Genomic DNA, 27,578 nt, shown 5'->3' with positions numbered 1-27,578 from the left:
TGTGAAAGCCAGTATAATATATTCGGGGTAAAATTAAGCAACAGCCATATTAAATTGGGCAACATAAATGTAGCCTAGTAAACTGGAGCCAAAGAGTCTTTAGTAATTAAAAAAAAAAATACATAAGTATCATCTCGCCATTCAAGTACTTTCCGTTCACAATTTGTTTGGCTTCCGTTGTACGATGCACCTTTTCAGTTAAAGTAAATTGTTAGTGTTGCAAAATGAATTCTTAAGGCACCGAGTAAAGTAAATTAGAATTAAACGAACTGAAATCATCTGTAGCCACACGACCAACAAATGCCCAATAGAAAAGGACGACAATGAGACAAAAATCAACGAAACAAAGAACAAAACGTTTGCTCTCTTCTGACTGACCTAACATTTGTATGTGTGTGTGTGAGGATTTTTTGCTCCATATTTCAGCAATTAAACAATAATTTAAACCAAGAACACAAACTACTAAAAAACTCAGCCATTGGACGTTCTTTTCTTCCTCTCCTTCGTTCATCCTCGGCACGAGATGCTCCTTCCTTGCGCGCTCACCACCGGCTCCTCTTTTTCTCCTCCTCGTTGCATCCCACACGTCACACACAAACACTACACACCGCCGCGTCCACTAATGCATTCCCCGCGCTCGCCTACCGTTTTCCGTTCGATCAATCAGCCCATCCTTGCGCCGTCGCACGCAAACCACGTGCTTCGTGCGGCTCACGTGGACTACGCTTTACCATTGATCATTTTCTGCGTGTGACCGTTCGTTTTCACGTCGCCATCGTCTTGATCTGTTGTCGGTGGGAGGGGGGGAGGGTCGTTTGGAAGGTGAAAGAGAAGCAAACGGGGTTCGAGAAATAGAGAAAAAGAGAGAAGAAATGGAAAAAAAAGAAAGGGACGAAAAAGAAAGAAAACAAACAAACATGTTCAAAGATATTAAAAAGCGCAATTTTGTACCACATTTTTGTCTGAAAATGGATTGAATTGAATTGAATAGAATTGAATTGGATTATGAATTTTCGTTGCGAATTACTGGAGCGGAGGCCATCACCAGGTACGCTAGTGGATTGGAGCCGGGAAATTTCGAACACCGTATTAACGCTGGAAAATGCTGGCGGAAATTCTACTTAGGTGAAGTTACTTAGCGCACGACAAAAAAACATTCGATGGGAGAAGCGTCATGGAACACACATATGAAGCTTACAGCGTTTCGGTCACCAACAGGCAAATCCATCAGTATACTTCGATTGTCAAAAAATGGTCAAACGATGAAAGGTATTGCATGGATGATTGTTGAAGACACGATAAATCGAAGGGTGCAGGTAAATGTTGAAATTTGTACTGTCTACAACAATCCTCCATGCGCGACCCATCATTGCGGTAGATCCTAGAAAGCTATGAGTTGTCTACCCAACCCGTTTGGTATTTTAAGCTATAAGTTTGCCGATTCACCATGAAATGTTTTATAGTAGGCTTGTACCGTTTGACGATCTAGTACACCGCTGGATATGACAATTGGTAAGTAAAACCCCGCATGAAACGATTTTATATCGCTGTGTGAAATAAATAGAAATTTTGTTAATAAATACCAATCGAAACGAGTTCGGAAGTAAAACATCCTCCTCGCATTTAAAAAATAGATTAGAAACCAGAAAAAAATACCAAAGCCACACCAGAAAAATAAAAATGTTAACACGAATGGTACAAAAAAAAAAAAAATTAACAGGAAATAATCTCTAAAAATAAGAGAAGAACGAAGAAACAAGGTAATGAAAAGAAAAAAAAATGATCCAATTGTTAACGATAGCAACTTTCAATGATCATGAATGTTTCTATTTTTTCTCGCATCCAAGACAACAGCATACTCTGCAACAATTTGCTTCAATTCAACCTTAAAACACTAGCATAAAATCGCAAAGCAACGCAATAACTGACCAAGCCGGGGGATGTTGTTAAGTGATAGCATTTGCACTAATGGTTTGAGGTTCAACAGGCGTTTGACAAGTTAGCGTTAGGTGAAAGTTGCTATAGGTTAAAATGGGCGTTGAAGGTACGGGAAACGAAGCGTAATCGTGTAATTCCGCTGCTCAAATCTGTCAATACGAATTTTTGGCTTTATAATCGCATGTGTATTCATGTCAAAACGTAACCAAACGAACCAATTCCAAGCTCATTCGATCGCACTTTAATCGTATATTTATCGAAATTTTGTGATTATTTAGCGTAGTTATTGTATTTTAAACTATAAACCACAAAATACTAGCCGTAGTTTCGAAAAAATGCTACAACTTTTAGCAAATTGCAAAACATAAACAATTACGCTTGAACCGAATATCGACGATACACGAGGGACCAAGCGTAATTCAAAATTACACTAGCGATTACACTTCGTTTGCCGTGCCCTTTACATTAAAAAAAACAAATTTGTACAAAGAAAAGAGTGGAATGGATCGTTGACAGGGAACCGAGATTCGTACAACAAATTAACAATGGCAACGTTAAACACAACGGTTAGGGGGGAAAAAGATTGTAAGATTCAAAGCAGTATAAACTATAGAAAAGCTACAGCCCGACGACACAAAACCGACCGCTTCCTTTAAAGTGTCCCAACGCGGAAAAGGAGGAGTATGCCACCTCACACCGAGTGTGCGATGGCGTTGTTTTGGAGAGGACGCTCTACTCGCTCGGCAGATCGGCGCCCGCCGCTTCGGTGGCTCTATCGACGCCGGTGTCAGTAGTAGCGGTAGCGGTAGCAATGGCAGGAGTGGTGGTGGATGTAGTGTTCGTGGTGGTGTCGCTAGTGTTGGTACTGTCGACCGGCGAACGGTGGCAACAGACGTTCTTACCGTGCAGCGAGTAGCAGAACTTTTTCGTGTTGTTCCAGTCCTCCCGGAGCGATAGGTTGAACATCGAGTAGTCCGGCTGCCCGGTCACCTCCTTGACGATGTTCAGGAACTTCGGGAGAATGTTCTTCAGCCGGTCACCGGTGAGCGAGGTATACGTTTCTAGCAGGATCAAACCCTTGCACCTTTGGAGTAAAAAAAACGGTATTAAATTCATATGGTAAATTCTAATTTTTCCCTGTTCCAACCATACCTCGGATGGCTCGGCTCCTTGTAGATGTCCATCTGGAAGTACTGGTTGTTCACCAGGAAGCAACGGCGCTTCTTGAAGATGGTAAAGTGAGCATCATCCTGCTGGGTGAGCATGTTCAGATAGTCACGATGTGATAGTTGCGTGCGCACCTCAATCGACTGGCCATGTTGCTGCGGCCGACGTATCGTGTGGATGTAACTCCAACGGCCATTCTGTCCTCGCTTACGCAACCGTGCTTGTACACGCGGACCAGCACACTGCAGATAGTGGTGTACCACCTCGAAGTCTTGGAAGGCCGGGAAGGCTGAATCGGCAGGCATCGGACCGGATACTGGAAGCGCAAAGAGAGCAAAGGCAAAGAATTTACCTAACATGCACTTAAAAAACATCAACAAAAAATAATAACTTACCCAAAAATTTAACCTTCCGCGAAGTGATCGACAAACGATCACCAATGTCAATACCGAGCTTCTGGCACACGCATTCGATCATCCGGTTCACTTTGTTCTCGAAATCAGTCGAATTGTCGATCACGTCGAAGTACGGATGGCCGATCCAGGCCGACGCCGCCTTGTAGTCGAGGTCGCGGGCTAGGGTCACGCCTTCCGACCGGCACGAGTGTTCCTCGGTGGCGTAGAACTCTTCCGCACCGTTCGCGGCCGATACCATGTGGATGATCTGGTTGTACCGATTGTCACGCAGCTCCACCGGGTTCCAGTTGTTCGAGCGCATCATACGGTCCCACTTTTCCTTCGATATATCTAAAAACAAGGTAACCAACACGACCAACAAATCAACGTTAATTTGTACAAGCGAAACCCTTGTAGCGAAAAACTTACAAGCGCTCGCATCCATGAAGCCACGATCACAGATGATCAAACAGTTCTTGTTGCTCGTTCTGCCCAGCTCGAAGTATGTGTTTTCGATTTGGATCATCGTGCGGAGCAGGTTCTCCTGAAATTTGTACACTAAAGTGCGTCCGATGGGGGAAGCAATAGAAAAAAAAAACCATTTAATATCAGTCTACATCACCTTCAACTGTAACATCACATCATAACGAAAAGCTGCGCCAACGGGCAAACCACATCATGCAAACATTCTAAACAACGCGCGGCAACGTAGTACAAAGGTCTCTCCGGACACAATAGTGAGGTGCGCACTGAGTAAGAATAAGTGAGTGAGCAGAATCATACTATTGAATAGATTAATGCGAATCCTCACGGACAGTTTTTGTAACTCCTTTTTGATTTGAACCGCTAACAAGGATTCGAGTGAATGTGTGATTAAAAGAGTCTTGTAAGGGATTCGAATCCTTTTTAGAGATTTTAACTCAATCAATCCCATAAAATTTGATAAAAGAGGAAATAAGTGTTGTGATGTTTTTGCAAAGAAAAAATATTATAATGCATCTCTACTTATTCGGGATGCCTTTACCGCTGAAAAGAATACCTGATTGAGATTAAAATCCCTGATTGAAATCCTCCTACGGATTCGAATGCTGTGACGACTAGCAACTCTTTTACCCACTCTCATTCGAATCCCTGTTTAGAATTCTTGTCTCTGTGGCGACAAATAACTCATTTTTCACGTTCTAAATCACAAAAGCGTAACTAAAAGATTCGAACCGTCGTGACGATTGTTCAGTCTGATTCTAATATATAAACAGAGTTGTTATTCTCATCACTAGAGTACAAAAAGTATGATCGATGGAAAAGAGAAGAAGTAGAAGAGAAGGAGGAAATCGACAGATGAGATTACGACGAGGAGATAGGCATGTTTCGGGAAACACAAGGTATGGTCACATCGATTACATCACGAGTGGTGGTGGGGGAGGGACGAGAGGGTGTTATATATTGATTACTTTGAATGATTAGTTTGTAGCGTGTTTCGATAGCAAGTAGTAGCAGAAGTAGCAGCAGCAGCGCCAGTCCTACATAGCTTATCATCTAGAAAGGCTCGTCGGGCAGGGAAGTGAAAGCAACCGCATGGGCAAGATGCTGCCACACACACATGGTAGAACTAACTACAGCTGTGCAGGGAAATGTTTGCAAACATTCTTGGACACATGTCGATCGATAAACAATCTCTTCTGATTGGGGAATATTTCACACTGCTGACCGATTTTGCTTTCCGCATCGCAAACCGAAGAGATAGCCTTCTAAGGCAAGTGGATGCAAAACAAAACAGGGAGGTGAGAAGGGAAAGGTACAAACGGAAACAATTTCAATATCAAGCGATCGTTTCCTTTGGCGCTAAATATAGAGCACACGTCAGAGTAAGAGGATCGAGTAGAATCGATACAAGTTTAGGAGGGGTTTGCATGGCGCAATATGCGAGAGGTTGTTTTTGTGCACTCGTTTGTCTTGTCATTTACTAGAAGAGGGCAACGGGAAAACAGGACTTTCACCCACACCTCCTACTTCCACTGTGCCATCGGTCCAGTGTCCCCTCTTTCCTTCTCGTATCCTATACGTCGTTTGAAGCGAAACTGCGAATGTAAATATAGCTGGTAAAATAAACAATTCATCGTGTTCTCGAACATACCTCGATATTTGTGATGATTGTTCCTAACCCCCCACATCGTTCGTACAAACCCCACACTCAATCCGCTCCGTGTTACAACCTTTTCCTCATCTCGTTATGTGGCACTTTTTCTTTTGATTTGTTTTTTAGCTAAAGATTTCACGCCGTTCAAAGGGAAAACGGAAAGTTTGTGTTTGCAAGAAAAAGCGGAACAAAAAATAAAGGCAACCACACACGCCGCTTCGTCCCGGTTAAACTGACCCCTCCGCGCCCCGTCCCTCTCTTGTGAGTCCCGGCGGGGACCACGGTGAGTATGATAATTGCCAACTTGTCAACCGTGTCCCGAACGTTTGGTAGGGGGGATGTGCTTTACTCAACACTTCTAAAGAGTGGACACCAAAAACTGATTGATGTCGGCGACGCTCTACTTTTGCTGCAAGCAAGCTGGCCAGCGTCCGCCACGGGCGGTTTTGTTGTTCGAACCGATTCTCGTCGATGAAAATAATCAAATACCCATCTATCTGCGGTCCCCATCATCGGTACGCCATATCATTGCCCGTCCCATTAGCCGGCATCAGCGGTTCTCTCTGTCTCTCGCTGGCTTGTCCGATTAGTGCCAATTTATTGCGATTGTCACCTTCACCGGGGCGCCTCGACGACTCCGCTCTCGGCAGCAGGCCACATTGATAACAAAATGAAACCGAAAGAAAAACATCAACACTCTCTTTCTGTGCCAGTGCGGATAGAGTGGGGGGAGGGGGGCATCGGGTGGATCTCACCGGTTCTCGCTCGGATCAACCACATGACCGTCTGGTGACGAACATCGGCAGCGCGCCATGCTTGCATAGGAGAATTAGGATGAGCTAAACCGTACTAGGGGTAAGAGCTCTGATTCTGGTGACGCCAACAGGAATTATGCAAGCACCTTCGGTTTGTCCTTGTCCGGGGATCTATACAGAGATCACGCACGACAACCGTACAGGAAGAGCGCACGGATTTGTCTGATAACAACGTGTGGGATGGACCATACTTCCGCACGCCAACCAATGCCGTTTACATGGCGCACAGTGGCACTCACATGAAGGCATTAAGTGAACATTACATTAAAAAAATATTTTAAAGTTATTAAAACTATGACCGCATCGTCAAATTATACGCTACACGATAGTCGACGGTTCTAAAAAAAAAAAAAAAACAAAAATTTTATAAATTGATACGATAAAAAAATGTAATATAATAACTTTTTGGATAGCAATACCGAAAACATTATAAATTAATTTTTCTTTTAGTTTGAACTTGTGATAAAATTAATCTCCACAAGAATAAAAACCACATTGACTAAGTTTTTACAAATAAAGTAATAGTAAGTAAAGCATGGAAAAAAATATGAAAACCTACATGTGTTTATCTTGTTTTTTCTTGGATTGTTTTCCCATTTTGTACTTATGGGTTAAATGTACGTAAAGGTTAGTTCAAAAGTTACATAATATGTAACGCAAGAAAATTAAAAGATTGCTTTCGTCGCTTGGATTGGTGAGCACGTAATGTTTTCTTTCACCAAGCATCGATTGAAATAAAAAGTTCAATCTACACAACGTCCAAAAAGAGTACACTTTTTCACCCACTGTGTTCCGAGGTGTGACGTACATTGACGGAAGTTAAACATAGCAGAGCATGCGGTCCACACAGGCCCGTTTCGCGCGGTTAGGTTGCGTGCCTGCTGCCGCCGACTGTACCCGACCGGAATCTGCCCGATGTTGTCTATCTCGCTTCCTTCATCTTGATGTATTTTTTCGTCTTGCTAGAATGAAATAGCTTCGCGCGGCTGTAATAGCAGCATGTAAACAGTTCCCTTCCTCAAATTCTTCCTCGCGCGTTCGCACGAAATGCATCTCGCCCATTTGCTTGCAAGTCAGTGGATAACATTATCACGTGTTGCCTTGGCTTTGAAAAAAAGCATGCCTTCCCACCGACTTCACTCCCAGCAGCTAGCGAAGGGTTGCTGATCCTCTGCTGTAGGCCTTAGTCTGATAACATTCTCAAGCACAGTTTCCTCAGAGTTGGTGTCCCACACGTCTGTGTGTGTGTGTGTGTCTGTGTCAAGGAATCGCAAAACGAGGGCAGATTGGCAAAGAATTCAATATCCATGTTTCATCTCCACGGCAAGAATCAATTGAACACACATACGTTAAAGCTATATGACGGTCCGCAAACACGTTGCAAAATGCCGTTCCATCCAGGCCGGAACGTCGCGGACAAGAAGCACGTGCACGTGCTTGACGATATGATGATGACCGGGGCGAGTTCAACTTCAACACGGTGCAATGGGCGCGAAAGGCACGAACATCGCGATCGACCAGGGAGTTGTGTATTCGAATGCATGCACCAACTTCCTTCCTTCCAGCGCTTACACACCGCAGTTCTCGTGCAATGGTTCCAGTAAAGCGTTAGTGTGTAGCACAGCTTGATAATTGATTTGCTTCGATCGAAAACGGTAGTGCACAATTCGAAGCAACAAACGAGTTTTAAACCGTTATGAAAAAAACAAACACTTGAAGGGAAAGAACAACTGTTTGGAAATACGTATAGTATGTGGCGTTTTGAATCAAAATCACACAAAAAGAACAACATATGTAGGGCTATCTCTTCGTAACTATGAACTTTTCTGTAATGCACTGATAAACAGAAGACCAAATAATCCACGCCCGAAAGATAACCACAAATCGACGCTTTTGCATTTCTTACAGTCTTACTTACGTAGAGACGGTTTTCTTCAAGTGAACTTTTGTACCACACCCTGTATGTTCGTATCTTTGAGGAACGGTTGATGATCGTAACGTACATTGGTACGCTAAATAAGCAAATTAGAATTGTGTCTGTCCTATTCGAATTCATAAATCTAAATCTGGTTTTTTTGCTTTTAGAGATTGGTTGAATCTTTTAATGAGAGCTTCATGAATCTCAAAGATCCATTAACTGTTGAAAACTGATGAGTTAAAAATGGCAAGAGGGACCCTTTTATTTAGTGGCATGAGTTACGCCAAAGGTCCACGAAAAATGCATGAAGATTTATTAAGGATTCGAAAGATTCTTTAACGTTTGAAGATTTCGATTAGAACGTTTGAGAGAATCTTAACTGAAAGATTCATATGAATGAATCTCCCCAAAAGATTCATAAGGCACAACACTAGTTCAAAGTAACAGTTCAAAGTAGTGGCCGATAAAATAGACTTAGTGTAGTAATACTTATGAACGTTTGTTCTATATCCATCCGTTAGGGTTAAGCGCATCTTGTCTTCGACATAAGAAATTCACGTGTGATGAAAATTTCGTAAGTAAAATTAAGACATGACACCTTATGTTCTTTAATTTACGTTAATTAAATTCAGTAGGGCTTAATTGTGGAGAAAAATTAAAAAATATCTTTTATATTTTTTGTACGTTAAAAACCTGGGTTTACATTGAAAACCAGTACGTTCTGTAAACACTTGTAATAGAGAATAAGCGATGCAACACTGTTCGACAATCTTGTACAAATATCGTTGAGACACCTAACCTAGGAAGTCCTCGATGGTCCTTAGCTTCAATGGGTTTCGTCGGCAGTTAAGCGAGCGTGGTGCTTTGATGGTAACAAAAGTAGCTCAATAACAACATTGCCAACAAACTTTGCGTAGTTAAACACGATTGGTTAGTCTGTGATAGCGTTTAGTTATCTAATTTAGTTTCATTTGACTCATTTGTTATTAAACACAGGCAGTAGCAGTTTGCGGGCACATGCTACCGCGTGTCAACAGCATGTGGGGGGGCCTTCGATGAGTGTCAGGGGCAGCGATGGATGAATCGACTACGGTGGCAAACACTAACGGCATATCCCCCCTTGGGAATCTATCTTTCTAATTCTAGCAACGCGGAATCCACGTCAGGCAATGATAACGAGGCAAGCCGTCGAAGAAACAACAGAGCGCATGATGAAAGCAATGAAACAGATAGGCAAAGGACAGAAGAAACACAACACACACACACGCACACACACATCATCCTTTCGCGTGGCCGATGATCCTCGCATCCGCTTATGAAAATGTGTCCCATGGAAAAGGGTGGAGATGGAGTTGTGTTGCTGTGGGTGTACGGCGTGTGTTTTGGCGACGGCGGAGCGTCTGTGTTTGCATTACGCAGCACAAAAACCGTATTGCCACAAGAAGAGCGCGCGCCAGTAGTAAACTCACCATCACCAACTTTCCCGACGGCGGCCTCCATGCACCGGGCGCATGTGGTAATTTTGTCAATATCAATAACGCTATGCTCCGGGACGCCATCCTTAAAGACGGGCGCTGCGGCGGCCTTCTTTTTGCCACGATCTGGTGGTGTGTAGAACACAATTGCTTTCGGTTAGTTTTGCCTACTACCCTGATAAAATACAACCCCTGTTGTGCCTTTCGGTTCTCCAAGCATAATGGGTCTGCGCCCCGTGTTTTGTAGGTGGGGTGGGGGGTGAAGCGTGAGGTCGTATGGATGACACAATGCAAGGAACAGGGTAAAGGATCTACTCAATTTGCGGTTATCGGCCTATCTTCCCGTCAACCCATCGATCAAGCGGACTAATGAATGTGCCATCTCCCGTGTACGCTAACAACCGTTTCTTAATTTCCTAACCGTCGTTAAACCCGAACCCGATGGTCGTGGTAGTGGTGGTGGTGGACAAAACTGTCAAACTTGTTATTGCCATCGCGTGACCCCTGAGTTATTGCTGTTATGCATTTGTTCGCTTTTAACGATGCCTACTCTAGAAAATTTCTTTTGCCACAAATTTGTGTAAAATGTCTTCAGGTATAAATCGAAAAAACAAACGACTCACTCCCTGCCGCGGGTTGGCCAAACGATGGCTTTTGACCTTTCGTTTTGCCTCCATTAACATCATGCTATATGAAACCAACCGTAGCTAACTGGGAGGGAGGGGGAGGGGAAAGGACATGACACGACAAAATGTCTCTAATTTAATGTTAAACTAGGGCTGCTGCACACCGCAATGCAATCGCATAACCGGTCGGTAAAGGCACTTTCATCATCCGATGCTTCTCTTTCATCGATCTCTTAACGTTTTCCTTCTTCCATCGATCGGGGGGTTTGCAGAAACCAAACAAAAATTTAACAAAACAAAAAAAGGACGAACGAGTTACTCAATTTGGACGGAGCAGATTGCCGAGTAAATTTGATGAAGAGAAAAAAAGCTATGAAACGATACGATTCTAGCGCTATTATTCTTGCTTTGTTTAATGTGTTTCCTGCTTCCGCTGCTCGATCAATAAATCCATTGCTTACCTTCATCGGCCACCAAATCGGCGAATTTGATCCCTCCGCTGTAAAACGAGAACATGATACGAGGATAATCAATCGATTTTGCTTCAAAATTTAAACATTATACGCTGCTTTTGGAACGTCCGCGCGAGTCTCGTGAGAGGGATGGTGGAAGCGGTGGTCTTTGGCGGCTTCTAATCGGTCTACCTTACAACGTATCGGGGAAAGCTAGGTGGTATGCAACTACTTTCGGTAAATAATTGACCGATGCTGATACTGGCTTGCGCAAAGAAATGCCAACACCAATCCCGGACCGGATCGGTTCTTTCGTAGGGTTAACTTTTCTTTGCGCTTGGCCTCGAAAAAATAAGAGAACATTGCATTGTGTTCGAGTTGATTAACTAATATAGCTAAGTCGGCCGCCAAGCCAAGTAGAAGGAAAATTATAGTTTCGTGTAGAATCGTCGCTGGTCAAGCGATCATTTTTTTCTATTTCAATTAAACTAGTCTGTTCAGTGAAGCTTTCGAAAGGCAGCGGCGGAAGCTGGACGATAAGTAAAAAAATGGGATACGTTTGCTATAAACCGTACCTGAGAAGGATTGTGGCCGTTTCAGGCACGCGAAAAACCTGCAAAAATTAAAAAAGAAGTGGAACAAAACCGTTCTATAGAAGAAACTATTTGATCCTTTTAAAACGTACGTAAAAGCGGGTTCGTAATGGAATGATGGAGCGAATCATGCATGTTGTGTGTTGTGTGGACAACTCTGCATGATTTGTGAGGCGGTTTAATAAAACCGTTTAATGCGAAATGTATTGAGGGTTTTGAATGATGAGAAATTCTACGCCAAGCAGGAGATATATAACGTGGACATATACATACAACAGCCATATTTCAATTAATTTGCACAAATCGAAAAAAAAACATCAACACTTGTCAATTTACGACGACAAGCGTCTATTGATCCGTTAATTAATTGTTTGCATACATTTTACGTCACGCATTCAATGCGAATACGGTTTTGGGGGCCAGGTCATGTACACTTTAAGGGGGAGTGGTTGTGTTCAACGACAAACAGGGACACACTCTTTAATTAATTCAATCAAGTAAAATCAAATCAAAACGGACTATTAGATACTAGTTTAAAAAGCATAAATCCTACTGATTTACACACTGTAATTGACGATGGCAGGAACATTTAAGGAAAGCAGAAAATGAATGGTCGTATGAGAGTTGGAATTGGTGGAAATGACGGCAACGGGACTGAACTAACCTCTAGGTCGTGAAAAAAGGATCAAATAAAACTGTCTTCAAAGAAGTGATTGCTACTGAATATTTGTACTTGGCAAAATACAAACATAAGCTCGATATCGGTAGCCGGTTGGTGAAACTTACCTTCCATCCTAGGTTCTCGAAAAACGTACACAATCTCGACTGGCCAGTCGTTTTGCCTCCGCAAGGCCCTGGGGATGGAGGATTTAGAGAGCAGATGAAAACGGGATGAGAAATTGTTCAATCATATCGCGTGACCAGAAGCTAAAACGTTGAACAAGTGTTCTAATATAATTAACATCTGATGCAACGACGCCGTTGTTGTCCAACCGGAAACAAGACAGACAGAAGAAACCCGATGGGCTTCGCAAGCCTTTCGGCCTTAACCTTGAGCGGGCTCTGCCAGGATCAATTGCGAGATGGGTCGGTAGGAGTAATGCTACACAGCGAGTGGGCGCACTTGGGTCGCGTTTTACTTTTCTATTACATTATTTTTCCTCTCTGCCAGCGAAAACCCTGAAGCACATGTTCCGCGCCGCGGCGAACGGATAGTGTCCAAGTAAACAGACACGCTCGTTTACAAACACACAAGCCACAACAGATCGAGAAGAAACCTATATGATGTGTTGTGTGGCCCCGTGAGAGCTAAATTTAAATAACCTGCCTGTGTGTGATGTCGATTTTCGCATCGCAAAAAAAAAAGAAAAGCGAAGATATTTTATCTCATCTCGAACTCACCTCCCGTCAGCACCAGGCGATAAACCTTTCGCTCTTCTATCGCGTCCATGCTGTTGCTTCTTCGGTCTCGGGGACTCTCGACTGGGAGGGGAGATTTTGGCAAATTTCGGGATTCTGATGTCAATGGTTACCAAGCAGCTTGCTTTGCTTCCGAGCACCCCGTTCGATGCGTATTGCGTTATTATATAAATCCGATGGTCAAATGGTGCTGCTGCCTTCTTCTCGATCCGAGAGGGAAAGGTGTCCTGAGATCTCCTTAGTTCTTACTACGCGGGGGATTGAATTACGGCGTGCAAAAGACCAGTGGTAGTGATTGTCACACGCATCTGCCAAATCGGCTGTGAAACGTGGAAAATGTTGACTCGTGACAAAACGTGACTTCCGATCCGGCGATTTGTTGGGTTTCCCTACAAACACGCGCTTTTTTGCCCGAACGAAGCACTCCAACGCCGACGGAAAGCGCACACACGCACGCGACAAACACGCGAACACGCGACTTTGATCCGACGAAATGTACGGTTCCGGCACAAACTCTGACGCCCCCGGGGTTTGCGGCGACTACTGCCCTCGGTTGCTGTAGCGTAGGCTCGATGATCTTTCTGGTGGAAACGCCTTCAGCGGACGGAGCGGGTGATTATCAAATAACTTGAAATATATACATTTTTGCAGAGTTGGGTTTTTCTTCACTTCGATTCGCACGAGATGCCACCGGCGGCGCAATTCGACTGGTCGATCCGATATTTTCTCACCGAATGAGCGATCCGTCAATTGAGCTGCCGCGATACGTCAGAATCAACTTGACAGTAGTGAACCAAGGTGAGTACAATAGATAGGATAAGGTATGCACTTTACGCATTCATCTTCACCCGTATTCATCTTGAGTGTTGCTTTTTAAAAATTTTCTCATCCAAAAATAAGCTTACATGTATGTTTAAAGAGTTATGTACTTTTATTATGTGTCTGGCTTGTGTACAATCATCAACTTTATCTGTAGGAGTTTTTAGATCACCAATGAGAAGTATAAACCGGTCTGGTTGAAGCGTGCCATCTAAGAATCGCCATAGCCACTGCCCGCTCAATCGTGTACTCTACTTACAAATTGCCTTGGAATACCGGCTTCCAGCAGTTCTTCCTTCGTCCTACTGGGAAGGCCGGGAATGTAATGCAGCAGCGCTTCCCAAGCGATGACACTCAGCCGCGGGATAGTCGTCCACATCTTGAGCAGCGTATTAGTACGAACGTTGGTGTTGTTGTTGAACGTTATGCCACCGAATATGTACATACAACCATCGCTCGTAGTTGCCGCATCGTGAAAGAACGACGGGTGCGGCAGGCTGGACTTTTGCATTAGCTTCCACTCCAGGGACGAAAGATTCAGCTTCCAAATGTCTCTGAAGTACATTACGCCGTCGTATCCGCCGGCGACGATCACCTCCAATCCTTGGTCGGTTTGAATCTGGACGCAAGAGTGACACTTACGGGCCGCCGGGATCCCGGGCAGTCCCGCCTTTGGGTCCGGTTTTGTCACACAGTAGTCCCACTTATTGGTTTTCATATCATAGGCGGGAATCGACGAAAGTATGAATACCGAATCACTAGTTCCGCCGCCAATCACATAGATTTTAGAGTCATCGTATGCCAACTCGTGGCGATATCTACCCAGCGGATCATCGTTAATATTTGGCCGACATTCGTAGGCACACTCCCAGTTCCTTGTTGGAAGATGAAGCCTAAAATATGATTCCCATGTGGTTGGTAAGCATGATTAAAACAGTTTTTTTTCTTTGTTGCTTTTTCTACCAACCTATGCACGTCGAGAGTATAATCAAAACCATTGGTCCCTCCAATAGTGTATAGATAATTATCGTGGCAGACAATTCCTTGTCCATACTGTGGTGGTGGCGGATCGCCTTTAACTTCAATTTCTAGCATTTCCAAAGAGCCTATGGGCTTACTCACTGTTGGACATACGTACAACTTGTTCGAGCAATTCATCCCAAACGGAAAGCCAGTTCCACCGAAAATCTGCAATTTAAGCAAGAAACATAAGTGAAGTGCACAGGCAAAACCCCCAAATCTATAAATATACTCTACCATGATGGTATCACCGTACAGCAGCATTGCGTTCGAGGCCAGCTCGATCGGCAAATCGTCCTTTGAATCCAACAGTAGGGACCACTGTTTTCGTACCATGTCGAACTTCCACAACTCCTCGAACAAACAGGAGTCCTCCCTGTTGTGGTCATTGTTTACATTCTGCGTCGTCGGGTTGTTTGGATTAAATCCCCCGAAGCAGTAGATGGCCGAATCGCTGCACACAATCCGATGGCCACTGCGGGCCTTTGGGAATTTGCGGCCGGATGAGCCGCGTGGCGTCAGGCTGCCCGCGCTACGATAGTCTACGTCGCACACCTCGAACGGTCGAAACGCGAACACGGACCGACGTTTTGCCATTGCTTCGCTCTCGTAGTGGATTTGCTGGACCAACACCTCGACACTTACTTGGATCACTTCGCGGATGTAGTGCAGGCGGCGCACGTTAAAGAAAAGATTCACGGTATCTAACACTCGTGCCAATAGTTTGTACACGAGCAGCTGAATTATTTTCATTACCGCAAAACAACCATAATCTAGAATGGTTTAGTTTTCAATTGAAAGCCGCTGCATTCTTTTTTCTTCGCCACCTACCGCAGCACGTTCTTGCGGCGAAGAATCTAGACTGTCAAATTGCTATCAAAACAGATGTCAGTGTGCAAAGAAAAATCGATTGGAACATCTTGAACTTTTTAACGACGCACCTTTTGCTATTTTTCTCTAGCTGTGGAAAACGTTTAAAGGTGCGATGAAAAGTTTATTTAAAATGTTTCATTTATTAATTTTGAAATTTACTAAAAATCAAGTAAATGTCAAATCCTATCGAATGTCAAATTTCCTTTAACTGTCACAATTGTCAGACATTCTACTGCCACTCCTTCGGATGGGCGTTGTTTTGTTAGTGCTTAGATTTATAGTTTTAATATCTTTTTGATAAGTTTATTTGTGTACAATTTAAGTTTGCCCACCACGATGGCGGTCTACCGCTGGCTGTGCATCGGCACAATCGTATTAACTGTGAGTGCGTTTACCACCGGTAAGTGAAATCTGTTGAATGCCTTCGTTTGTGTCGGAATGGAATTGGGTCGTCTAGTGTTGTAATCGTTCAAAATATTTACAATTCGGGATGGTCTGCATAGTGAGGAAACTTTCCTGTTGTAAATTTGACTACCGCATGTTTGTACTATTTCATGAAACAATGAAAGCATCGCCGTTCAATTAATGAATGGATGCATTGGAAATGAATCACGGATCCTACAAGCATGTAATGATGTGTGTGTTGGTAGGCCAATCAGCTTGCACCAACACCAACGACCATAAAATACCGACGCTTTATAATGTTTACAAACAAAATAATCGACACGAGATGCAGGACTCGAAGCTCCGGAAACTCATTAATAACCCATTAGAAATGTTATTTAACGTGGTTCGCATTTGTTTACACAGCTCAATACTACTTCGAGGATGAGAAGGAATCGAAAAGCAACATCGTGTGGTGCGCGACCAGCTTGGAAGAAACGTACAAGTGTCAGAATTTCACGAAGGCTCTCGAGCGAGACGTGGCATTGTTTAACAATTTCTTCCTCAACATATCCTGCCACCATGGATACGACCACGACGAGTGTATGGCGTTGATCAACGAGCGCAAAGCCGATGTGATGACCCTGGACGCCGGTGAGGTTTTCAGCGGTGGCCGATTCCACTCGTTGATACCACTGATGCAGGAAGGTTATGAAGGTGGCTTCACGCAGTACCATGCGGTGGCAGTGGTTAAGAAAGGTTCCCTACCGGACGTGACAAATTTGCGCCACCTACGTGGAAAGAAGGCTTGCTTCTCCTGGGTCGGTAGTCATGCTGGCTGGACCGTTCCTATTTATACGGTAAGTACAGCGAAATCAAAACCAGTGACAACACTGTTAATGGTGGCATTTTCGATTGCAGCTTCAACGGGAAGGTGGCATGGTCATTACCGATTGCAACAATTTTGTAAAAACTGCGACCGACTATTTCGGAGAATCGTGCGCCGTTAATGCATTGATCGACAAGTACAATCCGATTGGAGATAACTCGATCAAACTTTGCCAGCTGTGCACCGGTGAGGTGCCCGGTGGAAAATGTACTCCGACTGACCCGTACGCTGGATTCGAGGGTGCCTTCCGGTGCTTGGTTGAAGCGGGAGATGTTGCCTTCCTCAAGCACACCACGGTGGAGGAGTTGGTCGACAGTGGCTTCATTCCCGGCGTAACGGTCGATCAGTTTGAGCTATTGTGTCGAGATGGCACTCGTCAACCGATTTCGCAGTATCGTCAATGTGAATGGGGTGCTGTTCCATCGGATGCATTGGTAGTTTCGAGTGCGACGTCCAAATCGGATCGACTACGCTATAAAAAGTTCTTTACAAACGCTGTCAAGCTGTACGGATCAAAGCAGAAGCGTTATAACAGCACTACATCGTCGGTTTATGATCGACAAGACGATCGTTACGGGCCGTCCCGGAACGGGTACTACTCGTCCACTACCACTTACTCTCCGTTCGGTGAAGACACTACCACCCGAAATGAAACTCAACCCTACGAAACATTCGACCTGTTTGAATCGAAGCGCTACGGCCGTCGGTTGAATTTAATGTTCGAGGATACGGCCCGCTACCTGGCCCCAATCGATGACGATAAGCAAAATTATCAGAAGTTCCTCGGCAAGTCGTTGGACCAAATCTACGACACGCGAGCCTGCCCCGTGGGTAGGATGGTCATGTGCGTCACTTCCGATGCGGAGTACGAAAAATGCATCAAGATGCGAACGGCTTTGAAGGCACAGCTCATTAAACCGGACATGATGTGTATGAAGGCACATTCGCACATCACCTGCATGCAGTACATTCAATCCGGCACGGCCGATGTGGCCGTACTGGATGCGAGCGACGTTTACACGGCCGGACTGAACTACGATCTGATGCCTTTCATGTCCGAGGTGTACGACCTTGGGCTTCCGGAGTACTATGTGGTGGCGGTAGCTAAGGAGGAAGATCCGGACACCGAGTTAACCTACCTGCGTGGAAAGTACACCTGTCACTCGGGTATCAACACGGCTGCTGGATGGGTTTATCCGATGGCGTACCTCATCTCGAACGGCTGGATTCGACCGTACGGTTGTGATAGTATTCGAGCGGCTGCGGAATATTTCACCAAATCATGCATTCCTGGAGCGATCAGCAAGGAGTACAACACCGGTCTGCCGTACGATAATATGTGCGATCTGTGCCACGGTAGTAGCTTCCGCTATTGTCGCCGTGACGCGTCGGAAGACTACTACGGCAATACGGGAGCGTTCCGGTGCCTGGTCGAGGGCGGTGGCCATGTGGCGTTCGTACGGCACACCACAGTCATTGAAAACACGGGTGGTAAGAAGCGTGAGTGGTGGGCACGTGATGCACTTCCGGACGATTTTGAGCTGCTGTGCCCAGATGGCACCAGGGCGGAGGTGAACGACTACAAGAGGTGTAACCTAGGCAAGGTTAAGGCCAACGCTATCGTCGCTCGCGGTGGTCGAGGATTCAACGCCACGGAACAGAGCGCCTACGTCAATCTATTCATCTACGCGCAGCAGTTTTACGGAAGAAAGTTCTCCGATGACTTTAGGTATGCTTTCAGCTTCATCATATCGATTTTCCTTGCCTATAATAAACATCCCTTTCCTTCTTTTTTATAGCTTCAGCATGTTCTACTCACCACCTCCGTATCATGATTTGATTTTCTCTGACGCTACTCGCGGCCTTCGCGTCGTAGATGCCGACAAACGATGGTTCGACGCGTACTTGGGCCCGGATTTCATGCGTGCCCGGCGTATCACCGACTGTCATGCAGGTGCGGGTAGTTTAGGGATGAGTGCCTTCAGTAGCTTGCTGCTTGCCGTGGTAGTATTGTTGTGGCAGAGGAATGTCATTTAGAAGCGAAACCACAGTTTTTCATTGAAATTCCATTCTCGACGCCTAACGGGAAACATCCGTCCATTCTAAGGAACGAGACATATCCGTCCAAAAGAATTATTATAGTTTATAATAGTTGAAGAATCCTTAAAATATTCTAACAATCTAAACATTCCGCATGCAAGAAAAAAGTCGTAGTGTATCTTTTGTTTTCTGCTCTACTGTGAATCTCTTCAATTTGAATTTTAATACATGCCAGCGTCGCAAGTAATGAAATCCCTGAAAAGGATTACAGAATTGTCCAAAACGTATTGTACAAATGAATCATAATCCGTCCCCTAGTTAGAACATTCTCTGCATGTATTGACGAGCCAGAGTGCACCATTTATCTTATACGTTAACGTTTGACATATTTTCCATTTGCATTCCAGCAAAGTGAACAGAACACGAATCATTTCTAGTTAGTGAAAATTAAGCAACGGTTTAATTCGTCGAGCTGCGAACGTATTTTGTAACTTCGATAGAAATAGAGAGAACATTTTAAATAAAAGCTTCAAAATAACGCGTATGTTTTTCTTTATGGACTTCAATGAGATATTGCAAGCATTCAACTGGTAATATTCATAATTTATGTTTATGTTTATTAATAAAGTCTGGCCAACCTGTGGCTAAGACATATCTTAGAACTAGGGTTTTGAATCTTAGAACTAGCATAATTGGGCTTTTAATAACATTTTATCGTCGGTTTCAGAGATTTGCAGGGTTGGTTAAAAATATTTTGTTTTTTAAATTAATTATTTTATAACCAAAATTTTAGTTTGGTTTGTTTAAGCTATAAGGGTTAATCGTTTATCGGTGGGTGGAAAAACAATCGTGAACATTATGCTTACATGAATTCCTAGCGCAGTTTCATCAAATAAATACGTTTGTTTTCAGAAGTTTTCTCCTGAAAACCTTGGTGGGGATTGTTCATGGGATGTCGATGAATGTATTTGAGCAGGAAAAGGATGTGCGATGGATAAAAGGATGAACATGATGAAGGCTGAATTCGGTGAATATTCCTTTGCCGAATGAATGATCCTTTATATTTTTCGTTTGCTTCGAGAATTAGTTATTGAATCGAGAAACTAAAAGCATGGCTTTTCAAACGTGAATCCCTTATGGAAATCATGACAGCTATTCATTTACAAGGCGAATACATTTTCGAAAATTCATCGCAAATGTTTGTGGAGGGGATGCAGTGTAATATTTAAAAAAGAGTTCACGCTGCTGTTTCATGATGTTCGAAAAATTTACTCGTAAACACGGTGGTAGGGATAGAAATATCCCCACCCACAAAACGCTGTTTGACTTTGGTGAATATAAGAAGCACATTCATGCCAGTTCACGACATTGACGAGGTGAGTAAACAGTTTAGTACTTGCATAAATATCTTGGAAGGTATGGACTATTAGCAACTTTAAACTTAACTTCTGGAAATGTTTAACAGTAAGTCGTAGTAATCGTTGAAGCCTGAAATCATGTTGTATGTGTAAGGCAACGAATGCATTTTGCCATATAATTCATCCCCAAAATGCACGTTATAGTGTATATCAGTATTCTACGAATCAAAACTAAAAGCTTGTAAGTTATTGAGTATTTTTTCCGCAACGGGGATATTGTGTGTTCCCGCGATTTGTTGTCGGAATATTCGTGCTTATTGAATGGCGTTTTAGTGGAATCGCTTATTGTTATCTTTTCAAATAAACTCGTTTATTTCATGTGATGGGGGCGCCTGGTGGTTGACGCCGGACGACACAAAAGCATAACAGGTTTTGATTCGATATTCGAGATAATATATCAGCCAGAGTCGATGCCATTAACTACAAACAACAATATCTGCAACTTTTTTTTATTCTTGTTTGGATGTAACCTGTACACCGCCGTATCAATTGTTCCGAAAGGGTTGAAAGGGACAGCATAAAACATAACCAATTGACAGGTCGCCATCGTTATCCGAAGAGTCGATGCAAAACCTCAACGGGCTTAATTTGACACATGCCAATCATGCCTATCGTTAGCAAATGATGCAAACGCTGGCGGTGAAAAGGAATCCGAGAAATATGATGCCTCGATGTGACTTGGTGGCTTAACAATATCCTTTCCCGTTAAGTGTCATCCAAATCATGGGCCCTTTTGTGTGCGTGTGTGTGTGCATATGTGTTTGTGCATGTAAGCCTCCACACAATAATCGCAAGGTGTGGTTGGTGGGTTGAAAACAAAACCAATTCGATCATAACACGATAAGGCTATATGACCGGAAACGGTAACACGTGTCCCATGGCGAGTAGTCGGCTATCTAATGAACTAAGGGACGATGGGATGATAATGAAGGAGACAGAAAAATGAATCACACTTTTTGCGATTAATTTGATTATCATGGTTTTCTTCGAAAGAACTGAATACCTGGAAGTGAGTTGTTGTTTTCGTTACAACTTATTTTGCACGTGTATTGAAAAGCCGCTGTGTACAAAACAATGTATACATTGCGGAAAATGCTTTAAAACAACCAAGCTTCATTTAAACGTTGTCAATGTCCTGACGTATATTCCATTTATTCCGTTTATAAATGTAGCTCTTCTTAATTGGTTCCAAACCCCCAACGAAGGTTCAGAATGCATTCCGAAGCTCAAAAGAACCGATGAATGGCACTTGGCTGAAAACAGGATCAAATTAAAAGCTCGCCATTAACAGTGGAGTGATTCATTGCGCTGTGAATGTAATTTCTGCATGCTGGAGTGGGCGTGAGAATAAAAGGAATAGAGCGCCTGCATGGCTTTACGGCCCAACGGCTTTACAATGTCACCCAGGGACTCGAGAAACGCTCCATGGGGGAGGTGTCACTAGGATGTGGTTTCACAGTACAAATCCGTGGGGAGTCATTGCCGACATTGCCTTGACTACTGTTTCCCGCGTATCATTAGTAAACATTGCAGATTGCCACGTACCTGGAAGGTGAAAGTACGTATTCATGACCTTTTGCTGCGATGGGCATGTGGGCACCCACTCGAAAACTCGGTCTCAGGTAGGCCCGCATGGTGTCGACGTGCGCTACTGGTGCCATGTAGCCGCAAATTATCTGTCAACGACGTGATGGATGTTCCGATAGCCTTGCCGCGATAGGATTCTACGGAATTCAGGAGTCGAAAGCCGCCCGGGTCATGATCTTGCACGCGTAAATTGAATGGTTGGTCGGTGCTGAAATTGCTAACGTAAACCTATCCATTAGCCTTCCCAGTAAAGCAGGTTGTTGAAAATTATCGTTAAAGGTGGGAATTTCAAGTGGAATTCAGATATATTTTCAAATAAAATCACTTGTATCAAAGGCCGTAACCTAATCTTTAACACTCGATCGAAATGTGAACCGTAGTTTTTATTTTTCCTCTACGACACTTTTGGAATTCCTCTCAAATGGAAAAGGTTTCTTATTCGGAAGTGTTTTTCCTTTTTTCGTTTGTCTTTAGGAGCAGTGAAAAAAAATACTGCCCAGAATGAATCATCCCCACTCTCTTTGCACTCGGCATCCATGGGAAAACTCAACTTGTAATTCACTCTCCAAACACCGAGTAGGCCGGAAGGATTCTTAGACCCAACTGCACCTTCGTTTGTAGCCTTCGGGTTTTCCCATTCGGAATGAATCATCCCCACCCCTGGCATCAATGCCAACGCATGAACATGCCGTGAACCACGACCAGCAATTCCGGTGTTTATCGGTTTCGTGGCAAGTGTCCTGCCGCCAGTCAGATATCGGGTACAGTGCAAGCGTGTCGGGACCGGGATACGTGCGTCCGTTTGTTTGTCAGGAGCTTCCGGAACTACGTAACGGGACGAAATTGGTTTATCTTCGACCTCCGATGGTGAAGCATTTCTTTTTTACGCCCGATATGTTTTTTCCTCCTCTATGTAAGAAATGCTGTTTCAGCAGTGAAATTGAACGAGTGATAGAGTGATTTTGTTTACTCGTGTTTTTGTTTTCCCTTGGGTTGGTCCATAATCAAAAAGAAAAACCCCGTAGGGAAACATTCAGCACTGATTACTGGATAGAAGGTCGTGCCAAAGGTGGTCAGTGCGTTGATGGGTGGTGGTGGTGGTGGTGGTGGTGGTGATGATAGTATTATATACTGGTGTGAAAAAAAATGTTAGAAAAGCCTCGTCCGTCTTGCTTCCGGTAAAAGGAAGCACACGGTCGACGGAGCGGTCGACAGGATAAGCCGTAGGTTGACGGTTCCAGTAGCTGGTGATATGTTTAACGATGGTGTCCATGCTGGCGGGACCGCCCTTCGAGAGGATTACGGTTATGATCGGTCCGTGCAGCAGATGTTGCTGCTGGCGAATCGCCTGAATGTAAGTGGTGGTCTGCAAGCGGATCCCACCAGCGACCGCGTTGGGCTGATGGATGACCCCACGGCCAGTGTGCGGTTGCTAAACTCGTACAACACCTACGGACAGCTGCCGGGGTTGACGACGGCCTCGAGTGTGCTGGCTGGCAACGGTTCCACCCTTTACCATCAGACCACACTGCAGCAGCCCCCGCTACCGGACGCATCGCTGGTGCCGCTGTCCGAGGAGGTCCAACTGTTTCAATACTACTTCGAGGTGATTAACACGATCAACTTCTACTACGTCCCGGCGCTCGTGCTGTTCGGCAGCATCGGCAACATCCTCTCGGTGCTGGTGTTCTTCAAGACCAAGCTGCGGAAGCTATCGTCGTCCTACTATCTGGCCGCCCTCGGTCTCAGCGACACCTACTACCTGGTCTGCCAGTTCGTGGCGTGGCTGTCGATGATCGACATTAAGATCTACATGCAGGAGCTATACTGCCGCTTCTTCACCTTCTCCAGCACGCTCAGCTGCTTCCTGTCCGTCTGGTTCGTGGTGGCCTTCACGGTGGAGCGCTTCATCGCCGTCATGTACCCGCTCCGGCGCCAAACGATGTGCACGGTGCGGCGGGCCAAGATCGTCATCCTCTCCCTCACCGTGGCCGGCATTTTCGTCAGCTTGCCGATTTTTTTCTTCGCCGCACCGCAATTCTCCACCGCCTTGAACGAAACGCTCTGCGATATCGTGCAGGAGTACAAAGTGAGTGCCGTGGGAATAGTGACGTGGTGTGAGGAAACATGCAGTAGTGTTATGGGAATTGGGTATATTGGAAGCTGTCCGAAACTGAACATCACGAGAGGAAACAAAATCATGCAGCATAGGAAAAAAAGTTTACATTATTGCCACACACCATTTCCATACATATACGCCCGATTTGTTCTGGTGGTTCACATTGTGCCACGGAATTGCTTCCGATGAGGGAAATAAAGTATCGGGAGCCAGAGTAGAGAATCAGCGAAGGTCCCGATGTACGTTGGTGTTGCAGCTATATTTTTTTGTTGAAGTTCATCCAGCACTGCGCACGGAACGGCAACCCTTGGGACGTTCGCCTGATGCCCGTGGCCTTCCGGTAGTGGATTAGATTCCTTTAGAATTCATTTCCAAAGGATGCTATCAATCAAGGACTTCTTTATGGACACATACAAACGAAGCGTCGGTGGTCGACGCGAACGGCGAGTTGTTGATTTCTGGTATTTTTCCGTTCCGACGCTAGTCATGCTATGTTCTGGAGCAACTTTGTAAACCATATAGATTTATAAATTTGTGAAAAAATGTAGTAAACTTTTTTTTCGTCATTTGCCCGAATGTCTGTTTTTTGTGAATTGTTTTTGAGCGTTTGAAAGTGTCCTTTTGATAGGTGATGGAATTATATAGCAAAGTTCTAACGTTCAACGTCGCACTTCTGCTTTAACAAGATTCATATAAAAATGAAATATAACTTAATAACGAAATTAAAGTTCATGATGAGGATAATTTTTTGAAAGTTAGCTGGGAAAAGCTGTGATGTGTTTGTTTAGACAGTTTGAATGATTTTTTCCCATAAACTCAAGCAAAATCCAACAAGTTCATTCCCAGTAGTTTATGGGATGCAAAGAAAAACTGCTTAGGTCATCGTTGAATGAACCGAAACGTTTAAAATATGTTTTGTGTAAATCTTCCGATATTTTAATTTTTTTTCAATTTTCAAACATTCCCTGCGTAATCTTATGTTTTTATGATTTCACATTGCAATTTTACGATCAAAAATTAACTAAACGTATACAAATGTACAGAATAATCTTTACAGTGTCTAAACTCCCAATAACTGAAAAATATTGAAGCTTGATTCTTGCGTTTGATTTTTTTTACTTCACTTAAATTTTGTTATAATTGGTAAAAAGGTAAATGCTACTAACAACAATCTTGTTGGGTTGTTTTTGACACTTTCTTCAAACCATAATTTTGACTTACTATCATTACGCATATCCAAATGAAAAGTAAATCTACATATGACTAGACTTCACTGTACTATAAATATTCTCACGCACATGGACTGTCAAATAACTACATATATTTCTGGTTCAAGTTGGTGGGCTAGGCAGATACGAGTACTCAAAGAAAATCAAATTAAAAAAAGAAAGCAAAAACTGGTTCAATGTAGCATATCTGGGCAGGTCATAAAATGAAATGATACAAGATAACGTTAAACATTCAAGCGTACGTGCGAATGTTACCATCCAACTACTTCAACTGACCACACTGTGGTAAGAAGGACACGGAGCACATCGAAACAACGTCATAAAGAGATACAACTATACAACAACAACGAACGCAAATGTGTGATGTTTCGTTTCTCCTCTTGCATGCTCCACTCTACTCGGTCACCCCAGGAACCGGCGGCGGTGTTCAACTTTTTGGACTTTATCTTGGTGTTTGTAGTTCCGTTTACCATAATCGTTGTGCTGAACACAATCACCGCGCTGACCGTGTGGAAGTTTGCCAGCATAAGACGCACGATGACCATCCCACGGAGGTATGCAAGCCCCAAACGGCACCGGCCCTCTCCCCCAGGCGGAAGTGCCCAATCTGAATGGCCCTGTCCTTTTTTTCCGCTTTCCAGTTACGGTGCGAACGTGCGTGAGTCCCGACGACAGCTGAACATATCCAACAGCCAACACTTTGCCAATGGGAACGTACCCGTCCAGCAGATACAGTTCTTGAGTAAGTATGAGACGTGAAGGGCCAAACCGCCTCGAATGCCTTCCGGCCTTACCGCAGCTTGCCGAAGCCTCAATAGTTCGGATAGTTGCGCTGCTGTACCGAAATTCCGTTTCCTCCCCGCTGACAAACTCCCCGTTCCGATCACTCCCTTTAGGCCGCAGCCGGGTGGCGAACTCACAAATAAAGGTTACGAAAATGCTGCTTATCGTGTCGACGGTGTTTGTCTGCCTCAATCTGCCCAGCTACATCATGCGAGTGAAAATATATCTGGAGGTACGTAGGAGCAGCTTTTGTTGGTTGCGAACTTGCTTTGTTATCTCGCTAGCCTGCTTCCCATTGTTTTAACGATGTAAGAAAAGCAATGTAAGGACTCGTTAGGAACTCGCCAAGTGAGGGATTGAAGGACGCTGGGTTTGAGAAACTAGACGAACTTTTTTCCCACCACTTATGTGTAGGGTTGCATTCCTTTAGTTTTGTCGGGTCTTTGCTACTATTTTTCGTTGTTCATCTCAACTCTCTAGGATACATTTCAGTAGTTTTCTTTTCTCATTTCTCAGCGATTTGCTCCTACAGTCAATCGTAGTGAAGCTTTTAAGATGATTAAATGGACAACTACGATTGGAACAAGTTTTTCACCTTTTACTTTAAAATTCATACACTACTTAATACAACTTTTTGAACATTTGCAGACAGAATATGCAAGTACATACATCTACCTGGTGCAGAGTTGCTTTCAGCTGCTTTTCATGACCAATTTCGGTATCAATTTTATCTTGTACTGCGTCAGTGGGCAAAACTTCCGGTAAGTGTTCTCGATGTAACGAACGCATGGCAACCATATTCCGCTTGCGTTGCTAGGTAACCGTTTTCTTCGCTTGGGGGGCTTCCTCGTTTATCTCCACAGGAAGGCGATTTTTGGCATGTTTCAAAAGCGTAGTCAACGGCAGATAAATCTCGACCACACCTCTGGAACGCAGGTTACGGGTAAGTTTGAAGAGCCCATGGGCGGGTTTTCCTTTGAACCGTTCTGCGATATTGTACAGCAAATGATGACTTTTCTCGCTTTCTCGCCCCTCTTTCTGCAACCTCCCACAGAGTTCGTCCTGCGCGCCAACGGTTCCAAGATGCGGCGAAATACGACCGTTGCGGATACCGCCGACGCGACAACGTGGCGAGAGCTGGGCGATTTTGAAATAACTAACTTTATCAAATAGCTAAGTGATGTGGATGACCACAATGATCGAAGTGTGACATCAACCGAGTTTATACGCCAATTGTTTAAAGTTATGTACTCAGAATGAAATCAAATTTCATGTGAAAAGTGTTATCTGATGCTGAGAAATATACAAACATATTTTTTATATATGCAAGTGCAAGAAAACTGTCGTCATTATTTTCAATTAATTTCGTCCAGAAGAAAGAAAATCTTGCGTTGCTAATGCCAATACTTAGAATCCTGTAACAGAAATAAATATTTCCACGATTGGACAAAATATTCGAATAAATTTACTAAACATCAAATG

General features: G+C 44.0%; 4 protein-coding genes across 4 annotated transcripts; 2 read left to right on the top strand and 2 right to left on the bottom strand.

The window, feature by feature from the left end:
• Positions 1–637: 637 nt before the first annotated feature.
• On the bottom strand, positions 638–13,654 carry LOC131294883 (TRPL translocation defect protein 14). Its single transcript, XM_058322939.1, has 9 exons — positions 12,918–13,654; positions 12,303–12,370; positions 11,499–11,536; positions 10,933–10,970; positions 3,930–4,058; positions 3,501–3,851; positions 3,091–3,421; positions 2,841–3,022; positions 638–785 (listed from the first exon to the last, which is right to left on the bottom strand). Exons 1-9 carry the CDS (start codon positions 12,964–12,966, stop codon positions 721–723), a joined length of 1,251 nt encoding a protein of 416 aa, XP_058178922.1. The 5' UTR covers positions 12,967–13,654; the 3' UTR covers positions 638–720.
• Positions 13,655–13,856: 202 nt separating this feature from the next.
• LOC131287455 (kelch domain-containing protein 10 homolog) lies at positions 13,857–15,615 on the bottom strand. The gene is made up of 3 exons (XM_058316506.1): positions 15,012–15,615; positions 14,722–14,942; positions 13,857–14,647 (listed from the first exon to the last, which is right to left on the bottom strand). The coding sequence occupies exons 1-3, from the start codon at positions 15,525–15,527 to the stop codon at positions 13,993–13,995; spliced, it is 1,392 nt and encodes a 463-aa protein (XP_058172489.1). The 5' UTR covers positions 15,528–15,615; the 3' UTR covers positions 13,857–13,992.
• Positions 15,616–15,910: 295 nt separating this feature from the next.
• Positions 15,911–19,485, top strand: LOC131282667 (melanotransferrin). Its single transcript, XM_058312192.1, has 4 exons — positions 15,911–16,047; positions 16,458–16,891; positions 16,953–18,649; positions 18,720–19,485. The coding sequence occupies exons 1-4, from the start codon at positions 15,984–15,986 to the stop codon at positions 18,955–18,957; spliced, it is 2,433 nt and encodes an 810-aa protein (XP_058168175.1). The 5' UTR covers positions 15,911–15,983; the 3' UTR covers positions 18,958–19,485.
• A 3,732-nt stretch (positions 19,486–23,217) lies between these two features.
• On the top strand, positions 23,218–27,301 carry LOC131294568 (growth hormone secretagogue receptor type 1-like). The gene is made up of 7 exons (XM_058322613.1): positions 23,218–24,054; positions 25,725–25,867; positions 25,955–26,055; positions 26,210–26,328; positions 26,745–26,857; positions 26,960–27,039; positions 27,151–27,301. The coding sequence occupies exons 1-7, from the start codon at positions 23,218–23,220 to the stop codon at positions 27,267–27,269; spliced, it is 1,512 nt and encodes a 503-aa protein (XP_058178596.1). The 3' UTR covers positions 27,270–27,301.
• The last annotated feature ends 277 nt before the right edge of the window (positions 27,302–27,578 follow it).

Source organism: Anopheles ziemanni, chromosome 2 (assembly GCF_943734765.1).
Source record: "Anopheles ziemanni chromosome 2, idAnoZiCoDA_A2_x.2, whole genome shotgun sequence".
Classification (NCBI taxonomy): domain Eukaryota; kingdom Metazoa; phylum Arthropoda; class Insecta; order Diptera; family Culicidae; genus Anopheles; species Anopheles ziemanni.
The sequence above is the reverse complement of the archived record's forward strand: the minus strand, read 5'-3'. Positions and strand labels throughout refer to the sequence as shown.